We start from the raw sequence: 9935 nt of genomic DNA on the forward strand, positions 1-9935 counted from the left end.
CGCGAAATTTCGGTGGTGTTACACTCCCCTCCCCCAATCCATGTTGTAGTAGGTTCATCGCACTATTTCTCCCTCTCTTCTTCCGGTACAACGGTACTCTCTCTCTCTCTCTCTCTCTCTCTCACAACACACACACACACATTCATCTTCTGCCTCTTTTTGACTGTTTTATTTATATTAGAGCTTCTGCGTCCTCTTCACGAATGAAACATCTTTTTGCGTTGGGCAGCAGTAGAAGAAGAAGAAGAAGACATGCAATACCAATCTCGTAGAAACCTTGCGCTCAAGAAAGTCTCCCTATCACAGGTACATTTATTTCTACTTCTGTTTCATCATCATCATCATCATCTTCTTCTTCTGTTCAATCCTCTTTTGTGTAAACCGCTTGATCTTCGTCTTCTTTTACAATCTCTACTACTACTAGCTACTACTAGCTACCACTTCTTCTTTTCTATGATGGAAAATAAAGTTATTATTCCTTCTTTCCTTTTTGAAAGCACTTTGATTGATTCTCTTTTTGTCTCTCTCCCGTCTTGTACTCGGGTATTTTTAGGCAGGAAATACAAACTTTGATGATGATGATGATATCAAGATATTTCTTTCCTTCCAAACTCGAAATTCTGTTTTTCAATTTTTTTTTCTATCTTCTTGGTTACGTTAGGAACGGGAGGAAGCATTGCAGATCAACAGAGCTATAGAGGAGTCACTTCGGGAAGCAAGTAATAATGAAGAGGCTTTGTTTGAAGCAGAAAATCCTAAAAGTGGATCAAGAAACCCTAGAAAAGAAGAAGTTATCGATTCAGAAGATGACGTGCCATTCAAAACAGATGGAGTTTCCACGGATTGTTTTCATACTAATCCTGGTCAACATCCATATAAAATAGTTCTACCAGAAGAAGAAGAAGAAGAAGAAGAAGTACCACGTCAGAAAAAACGAGTTTATAATATTGAGGTAAATGATGGCCTGGTTATATTCATTTTATTCTAATTAACTTAATTCCTGTTCTAGACTTTACCTCTTCGTGAATGTAACTGATTAGAGATTATGGAATGCCAAAAATACCACAACTTTGAAGGATTCCTTTGTAGCCCACACACAGAGATATACATTTACATATTCTACGCCGGATATTCCCTTCTTTTATAATTTCATTGCATTATTATTTTTCATTTCAAATATTCCGGTGGTGCTTTTGTGATTGATGGGCATCCTAAACCCTCAAATAATTCTGTCACGGAACTAACAAGGACTCGAAAGTGCCAGAAGTTTCGTAGTTTTTGAATGTGAGCATTAGACACATTTTCATACATTAACATATTCTACTCTGGATATTCCATTCTTTATAATTTCATTGAATTATTACTTTTCCTTTCAAATATTCCGGCGGCGTTTTTGTGATTGATGGGCATTCAAAACCTTCAAATAATTCAAGTGTTACAAGAAACAATGGTTTTTGTGGGTTCGAGGTTTTGTTTCAATAAATACAAAGTTTTATAGTACAAATTAAAATCCTATCTATATCTATGTCTATATCAATATTCATATTGGTTAAACCATAAGTTTTGTCTCTGTAATCAGTAATGAATTAGTTTGCACTGCAAGTGTTTTATTTGATTGTCAACAATTTGTTTGAGAGATTCACATAATTTAAAAGTTAGTATTCTAGCAAGAGTGTACTCAACTTAGAGATAATTGTTACTTTTTATTAAATCCCATCTCTTTGCAAAGAAAAAAGCAATCGTTTGGTTCACTTGGCATTGGAATTTACGGGCAATCACTAAGCAAGCCAATAACAGATTGAAAGAATTCTTTGGTTTTGATTTGAAAATCCAATGGTCATTAACCAAGCCAAAAGATTGTGCAATTTTACTAAATGGTTTATATTGTGCATTTACGTTCATTTGTGTAAGCAAGAGATCAAGACAACCAATGAGGATCTGGAATGTTCATGTGAAGAAGAAGATGAGGATGGCGATAATGTGGATGATACTACAGAAAATGAAAGTTCTGATATTTCTGAGAACTTGAGAGCAAAGAGGAAAAGAGTATCTATAACTAAGAAGTGCAGAGACAGGGTGGTTGTGAAAGAAATCAAGCGAGTTCTAGTGCCTCAAGTGAAGGTCCTTATTTATTTTCTCAGTTAACGTGATCTTTGATTGTCATGGTCATTGAAATCTAGTAATGTTTGTGATTTAATTTTTATCATCTGCATATCTGGAAATCCTTAGAAAGCTCACAATGTAAGAACGACTTCAAGAGGAAGCCCAGTGTCATCTGATCCAGGTAATATTATCAAATCAGTCATGCAAGTGACAACGTCAGAAAAGACCCAGAAAGAGAAAGTAAGTCTTTTATCATCTCTCTAATGAGTTTCGAGTGTAGATTAGTAAATAGAATTGAAGAAGTAAATAGTGACTGAATCCTTAAATTTGTTGAAAGTAAGGTTAATCCTGTAAAGTTTTCCAATATTTAGCTATCTGAATGCTATCTGTATTTCTTTAATTTGTTGCAAATAGCCAATTTTTTTCTCAAAATCCTTGAAAAACTGCAGATTTTGCATTGTTCAGAAAATGTAAGCTGTATTTATGTAAGAGCTTGTGACTTTTGCATGGCGAATATCACAATCTCAATATTTATCTTTATATGGAAAAGTGAAAAATCCTTAATGACTTGAATAAAGATTATTTTTTCTCATTTGAACTCAAGATTGTGTTTCCGAGGTAAAATGTAGAAACTTTTGTTGTTAAGAGTCCTCACACGGTGAGGTTGGTGGGAGCAAATGTTGAGGTTTTTGATGCAAGTCCTTGTTGCATCAAGAAATTGATGGGCAAAAACGTGAGGGTTTTTATATAAGAGACCATGTTGCATAGTGAGACTTGTGGGGGAAAAAGTTGACGATTTTGTTGTAAAAGACTTCGTCAGAGTGGGAGATTGGTGGGAATAAATGTAGAGGATTTGATGGGGTCATATCAAAGGATTATCCTATGATGTGCTATCATTACATATTCATGGGAAAAATCCAGATTTTGATGACATAACAAATCGAAATAATAACGTATATCCATTATGCGTTCAGGACAAAAACTCTAGAGAAACAAAGGAAACCGGAAAGAGTGCAGAAATATATACAACGAAATGCCAAGGTACATAAATATGTTTGTATATATGTATATGTCAACATATATATATATATAATCATTTTGAGAGGGTTCAAATCCTCATAATTAATATTTCCAGGATCTACAAGGCCACAAAAGCAAGCAATAAGCAGGAATGGGGTGTTATTTGATAATTTCTCTTCTGAATCGTCAGGTAAGATCAACGTTGGAATGAAATCACATTGCTTGTTGTAATTCATATTAAACATAAGATCAACTCTCTTCTTATTGCAACCACCTCTCTTTCCTATATTAATATCAAGGTTCATTTTGAGTAAGGGTATTGCTCTGATATTATCCCCTTTCAACCATTTGTTTTTTTTTTGGTAATGGGCAGGTATTTTTCAACCCCAGTCTCCCACATTGATACACCACCGTGTCATTGGTTTGTCAAGAAAATTCAAACCACCATCACTACATCCATATCTATCTAACAATTGAAAGCTACGAAAATTCCAAAATCTTGTTTTGGCAAAGTATTGAATTGTAATTTTGTATCCATTGTGAGGGATGGTAAAACTGTCCTAAAAAGTTAATCACTGAACAGAACATACATACACATTGCTTAAATTGATTACGGGTGTGGCATATTAAGAATTTGATTCGCGATGTTAAAAATGTCTAGGCCACATAAAATTGGGGGTTGATCGATCGTTCACCATGTTCTAGAAATTGAAGTGTTTGTTTTGCATTGCCAAAATGTGCACAATGCTCATACATTTAGGTTTGACTAGTGATTAATTAATGGGAAAAGTACCAGGATAACCATGGAAGTTCGTCTATTTACCAGAATGCCCTTGAAAGTTCCAAATTTATCAAACTACCTCAATGTCCAAAAAATACACTTTATAAAGTAATTATACACTTAAATCTACAAGCCCTATTTATTAGAATACCTTTCAAACACAAATTTCTTTACTTAAGTGATTCTTTAGGTCCTTTGTACCTAATAGTGTAGTCTTTTTTTTTTTTTTTGTTCATTGGGTTGATCAATCGTCTTTATCATCAGAATATGGGGTTACCTTGTGCATTATTAGATATATTTGATTTTGTGGATATTTTTGGAATTACAGTTTTTGTAGACGGATCAAAATTAACATGTAATTATTTAATTTTGATAATTAATTTTGGTTTGCAAGTATTTTTGAAATTGATGAGATTGATGAGATTTAGTTGTGATTACATTTTGGTAACAAAATTTTGTGTAAAATCATGAAATTTGGTTTAAGATGGCATTTTAATAGCAAAGTGTTATGTGAGACTTCGTTTAAAATGTCATTTTGGTAGCAAAGTTTTTCGTGAGATTTGGTTTAACATTTTGGCCGCAAATTCATGGATTTTGGCTTCAAAATAGCTTCCCAATGGTAAAATTTGGTGTACGATCAAATGTTTTGGTTTTAACATTAAGTTTTGGTCATTTTAATTACAAATTTTCTTTTTATGGGATTAAGCCAGTAAAACTCAGTGTAAATTTATAGAATTGGATTTTAAGGTCACCTTTCAATTGAAATTTTTGATATATAATATAATTTTGATAATTTCGTTGAATTTATGATGTATTTTGAAAAATAAAATTGGTATAAATTGGTCAAAATAGGTATATAGTGGCATTATGGTAAATAAGTTTAGGTTTAAGGGTACTTTGGTAAATAAGGCTTGTAGATTTGAGTGTATAATTACTTTATAAAGTGTATTTTTTTGGACATAGGGGTAGTTTGGTAAATTTGGAACTTCTAGGGGTATCCTGGTACTTTTCCCTTAATTAATCAATGCCAATGAAGTTGGCATTGCATGTGATATTTAGATTCCATTAGGTATTGAGTTCTTAGCCTCTATAAATTTGTAGGATGCAATAGTAATTTCTCTTTGAAAAGTGTGTTTATTTTGATGGAATTGCGGTACTAAAAAAAAAACGATTTCAGTGGACAAATATGACCCTAATGACAAAAAAATTACATTTTCTTGTAATGCATGTGAAAATGAGTAATAACTCACAATATTCATGAATTTTATTAATAAATATTGCAATTGAGAGTGCACATTGTAATTGGGAGAGGTTCATCTTAAGGCAAAGATATGTCGAAAGCATAATTAGTTGTGATCAAAAGTAGAGAGCATTGTACCAAATTTTGATAGTCAAACTCTTGAACTTGTTTTGAGCAATGGTGCATACTTGATTATTGTCATCACTTGTGCCCTAATGCCTTGTCATGTGAGTTATGTTATATGGAAGAAATGGTTTAGATGGCCGACAACGAGAATGGCTCTAACATGTATAGATGTGTGGTTTCCTTGTATGACGAAGAATATGGTTTTATGGGTGGGTACAACATATGTAGTATGTGATCCTCCATAGTTTTCCATATTGTGATACATTGGTAGTGCAAACGTTGTGAGCTCATTTGGCCTTATCATTTAAAGGAAGAAGTTGCAAAAGTGCCTCGTTTATAGTGAGAACTTGGCTTGGAGAAACTTTGTGAGAAAATGTTTTTGGACATTTTCAAAGTTTTTCCAAGTGGACGTACAGATATTATTGCATATTTTTGTACCACTAGTGTCGAAATGGTATTTCTCAAGAACCAAACACATAATTTCTCCATTATTGCATGTGTTCTCAAATGCATAATAACACATTCTTTCTATCTATGATTTGTAGGAACTTCAAGGCTATGCACAATTTCAAGTGGCTCATTATTGTACATAATGCATGGTTTATCTTTATTTTGGCACTTCATAAGCATAATCTTTGTTTTAAAGATGTTGAGAGTTAACTTAACATGATATAAAGTTCTTCTAATGCTGCATAATAGCACATTCTTTCCATCTATGATTTGAAGGAACTTCAAGGCTTTCCACAATTTCAAGTTACTTATTATTGTACATAGTGCATGTTTTATCTTTCTTTTGGCACTTCACAAGCATAATCTTTATTTAAAAGATGTTGACACTTAACTTAGCATGATGTAAAATTCTTCAAGGATAGGTGATTATGCCAACTTTGCTCAAGTGGCTGAGTCATCTATGCCATAAAGATGAGAATGGGATATCAACCAAAAACAAGTCACCCTCTTGAGTGTGACATACAACGGGTACAGAGAATGTACCTTCGGCCCATGAGCAAGTAGGAGGTTCCCTCTTTGGAGTGTCCACCCTCTTGAAGAGAAGTTGGCACAAACGCTTGCTTCGTAAAGTTGTCCCACCGAAATCAATAGTCATGTCAGTTTTGGGACATGTTGGATGTTATGAAGTACTAAAGTAGAAACATCTAGAAGGTTGAGTTCTATTGTGCATATAACAATGATTGCATAATGCTGGGCATTGTCAACTCGAATTGAGTTCAAATTCTTAGCCGTATATTGCCAAAATTGTGACCGATAAGGAGTCATGTGATAGGAGGCACCCGAATCGAGAAGCTAGCTCGTACATAACTTCTTTGGTTGTGTACAAAACTTCCAACTTGACCATATTTTCGATCACAAGGATGTTCTGGTCATCTAAAAGAATTCGGATGTAGAGTCGACAATGGAAGCTGCAACAACGAAATTTACTTCCTCCTGTCGGCTGCCCCTTTGCTCGCCTTTTTGAGCCTTCTCATTCTTGGCCTTGAGGGCACAACATTAGGTTTTGATGTATCCAAGCTTCATGCAATAATTGCATGTTTGAGTGTCCTTGGACTAGCTTCGGCCTCTTGCATTGTGTGGCATTTGGGAAGAACTTCTTCCCTGACTATTTGGTTGGTCAACCAAACTCTATATTACGAAGGCGTCACTTACTGACTTGTGCACAAATGTTTTCCGCCGAGTGTCTTTGGACAAGGTGGAGCTCGTAATCTCGAAGTACTTTACGACCGTAGCCGATGTGTTACACATGGTCGTAACGAAAGTTTCCCATGAAGGGGGAAGACTGCTCATCAACAAGAGAGCTTTTATCTCATCGTCAATAGTCATTCCTTGGGCCAAAATCTAAGAATTTATACTTTTGTGGTCGTTTAGGTGAGCCTGGACCGAATCGGATTCTTTCATCCGAAGATTATAAAGGCACCGAATCAAATAGATCTTCATTGCGGCCACCGTTGTCTCATATGTATCCGACAACGTTTTCCAGAGTTGATAGGTTGTCAGACATGATTGCACTGTATAATAAACCGATTTGGATAAGTGCATCTGAATGGTGGCACTAGCTATACGGTCCAACATCAGCCGCTCATTCAGCTGTGAGCACAACCGTTAGTGCGGAACAAAAACATCACTATGTGATGAATGTTGGGGACAAGGACGTCAATGCGGAAGTGCAAGCAACATTCGTGATGAAGAGGAACTTGTGTGTCTGCATGAGCAAGATAGACACAAGAGAGATAGAGAGAGAGATAGGCACAAAGAAATGTTATTTTTCTCAAGCAACAGTTTACAAATTACAACCAACAACCTTTTCTAAAGGTTACAAAGTCACTTTATATAGTGACTGTCCTAGGGCAATTGCCCTTTATGCTATTTATAGAAATAGCCCAAACTTGGGTTGTCCAAAGGGACAGTGTGGATACGACCATTATACACTCGTATTCGACACTCCCCCGTAATGGGCGTATACATGGGTTATCTAAAAAATTACAGGTATATATAAGGTTTATTGGACAGATTGGTTTTGTTAGAGTCGGCAAGATCCGAAGACAGAAGACCAAACCGGTCGGGTCGGAAGAGCTGAAGCCGATCCTCAAAGAACCGATGTCGGTGGTCCGAAACCATCCTGTGCTGTGTCCGACTTTAACCGGACCGATTTTTCGTTACGCCCATCTGTTGCTGAAGGGACCGGAAGCGATCCGCCGAAAGACACTTGGTCATTCCATCTACGACATTATCAGTTGTGGATATTTTCTCGAGACCGATTTTCCCTGAAATGACGTAGTCCCGAACGAAGTGATATCGAACGTCGATATGCTTGGAGGCATTGTGGTGAACCGGATTCTTTGACAAAGCAACAACACTCTAACTGTCGCTGTAGACAACTGGAGCCGAGTCAGAGTCGACTTGTCGAAACGTGTGTGCCAGCTGACCGAGCCATAAAGCTTCTTTTGCCGCGTCGGACACAGCTACATATTCCGCTTTGGTCGTTGAGGTGGCTGTGCACTCCTGAAGTTTTGACTTGCACGCGATTGCTCCATTGCCGAATTTGAAGCAGTATCCGGTTGTTGATTTCCAACTGTCCGTACAGTCGGCGAAGTCCGAGTCGGTGTAACCGACTACACCTGAGGTTGAGTTCGGGCCGAAAAGAATGTCGTGGTCTTTTGTGCTAGCTAGATATCTGAACACATGCTTGACTGCGTTCCAGTGCGATCGGCCGGGGTTGTGCATGAATCTATTGACGACTCCTACAACGTGAGAAATATTAGGCCGTGTTGCGACCATCACGTACATGAGGGAGCCGACTGCCGATGCATACGGTACCGACTTCATATCTTCCCCCTCTGGACCGGATGTCAGACAGTCTCGCTGAGATAGCCGAAGGTTAGTGGGGAGTGGGGTCGAAGCAGACTTGGCCGATAGCATGTTGAAGCGTTCCAAGACCTGTCCGATGTAGTTGGTTTGAGACAAGAAATGTTGTCGTATATTGTGATGCCGACTAATCTTCATACTGAGTATGTGTCTTGCCGGACTGAGGTCCTTCATGGAAAACTTCAACCGCAGTTTCCGAATGAGTTCGGTGAGCTCTCCGATATGTCAACCGGAGAGTAGCATGTCGTCCACGTAGATGATGAGGAAGATGGGAGACCCATCTTGAGTTGTTTTGGTGAAGAGACATTGGTCCTCATCGCTCTTTGAGAAGCCGACCGATTGGATGAAGTCGTCGAACTTCTTGTATCACTGTCGGGGTGCCTGTTTTAGGCCATAGAGACTCTTCTTGAGTCGGCAAACTAGATGTTCCTGGCCGGATGCCATAAAGCCTTTTGGCTGCTCCATATAGATTTCCTCTTGTAGGTCACCGTGGAGGAATGCCGTTTTTAGATCTAGCTGAATCAGCTCCAAGTTGTCGGCGGCCACGACGCCGAGCATGAAACGAAGGGTCGTCATTTTCACCACTGGTGAAAAGATTTCGTCGAAGTCGACGCCATATACTTGTCTAAATCCCTTTGCAACTAATCTGACCTTGTCCTTTGGGTTGGTCGAGTCGGACGTCTCGTTTAGTCGATAGACCCACTTACATGGAAGAGCACGCCAATTCTCCGGTAATTCGACTAAGTCCCAAGTCTTGTTTGCGTGAATGGAGTGAATTTCCGACTCCATCGCCAGATGCCATGTGGCGGAATCGGCAGATGCCGATGCTTCTTCGTAAGATGTCGGTTCACCGGCGTCGGTGAACAGAATTCCGAGAGAGTACCTCTCCGGAGTTTGCGATAGTATCTCGGATCTGTGAGGTATAACTAAACCGGTCACACCGGGTGTCGATGTCAGATGATCGGGAGCCGAGCCATTTGGCTGTGCCGAATCGGTGGATTCGATGAAAGAGTTGTCGGTTACCCATGAAACCGATCTCGTGTTGTGGGTTGGGCCATCATGAAGGGTTGGCACTTCGGAAAATATTACCCTTCGGACTTCAATAGGCCTTTTGGCCGTTTTATGCATAGCCGACTCATTGAACACGACGTCCGAACTTTGGACGATTTGTCTATGCTCGAGGTCCCAGAGTCGGTATCCGATCTCGCCGTCGGGTCCATACCCAAGGAAAACGCATTTCCTTGATCTTGGTTCAAGTTTCCGGTGATCGTCTTTCGGTATGAGGGC

The 9935-nt window shown here is 38.3% G+C and overlaps 2 protein-coding genes across 2 annotated transcripts; both read left to right on the forward strand.

The window, feature by feature from the left end:
* Positions 1–204: 204 nt before the first annotated feature.
* LOC147869138 (uncharacterized) lies at positions 205–1214 on the forward strand. Its single transcript, XM_087336721.1, has 2 exons — positions 205–306; positions 662–1214. The coding sequence occupies exons 1-2, from the start codon at positions 253–255 to the stop codon at positions 986–988; spliced, it is 381 nt and encodes a 126-aa protein (XP_087192847.1). The 5' UTR covers positions 205–252; the 3' UTR covers positions 989–1214.
* A 374-nt stretch (positions 1215–1588) lies between these two features.
* LOC147869139 (uncharacterized) lies at positions 1589–3734 on the forward strand. Its single transcript, XM_087336804.1, has 5 exons — positions 1589–2121; positions 2230–2343; positions 3078–3144; positions 3239–3313; positions 3497–3734. The coding sequence occupies exons 1-5, from the start codon at positions 1834–1836 to the stop codon at positions 3598–3600; spliced, it is 648 nt and encodes a 215-aa protein (XP_087192930.1). The 5' UTR covers positions 1589–1833; the 3' UTR covers positions 3601–3734.
* Positions 3735–9935: the final 6201 nt, after the last annotated feature.

The sequence above is a fragment of the Azolla caroliniana genome, unplaced genomic scaffold, assembly GCF_043228905.1.
Source record: "Azolla caroliniana isolate FFs.n. ecotype wild unplaced genomic scaffold, voAzoCaro1.0.p SCAF_1, whole genome shotgun sequence".
Taxonomy (NCBI): Eukaryota; Viridiplantae; Streptophyta; class Polypodiopsida; order Salviniales; family Salviniaceae; genus Azolla; species Azolla caroliniana.

What these genes read in the sequence shown, in the direction of transcription:
- LOC147869138 (XM_087336721.1), top strand. Translation starts at nt 253, where the DNA reads ATGCAATACCAATCTCGTAGAAACCTTGCGCTCAAGAAAGTCTCCCTA. An exon ending in AGAAAGTCTCCCTATCACAG is followed by an intron (nt 307 to 661) that starts GTACATTTATTT and finishes TGGTTACGTTAG; the next exon opens with GAACGGGAGGAAGCATTGCA.
- LOC147869139 (XM_087336804.1), top strand. Translation starts at nt 1,834, where the DNA reads ATGGTCATTAACCAAGCCAAAAGATTGTGCAATTTTACTAAATGGTTT. An exon ending in TTCTAGTGCCTCAAGTGAAG is followed by an intron (nt 2,122 to 2,229) that starts GTCCTTATTTAT and finishes GGAAATCCTTAG; the next exon opens with AAAGCTCACAATGTAAGAAC. An exon ending in TTTCTCTTCTGAATCGTCAG is followed by an intron (nt 3,314 to 3,496) that starts GTAAGATCAACG and finishes GGTAATGGGCAG; the next exon opens with GTATTTTTCAACCCCAGTCT.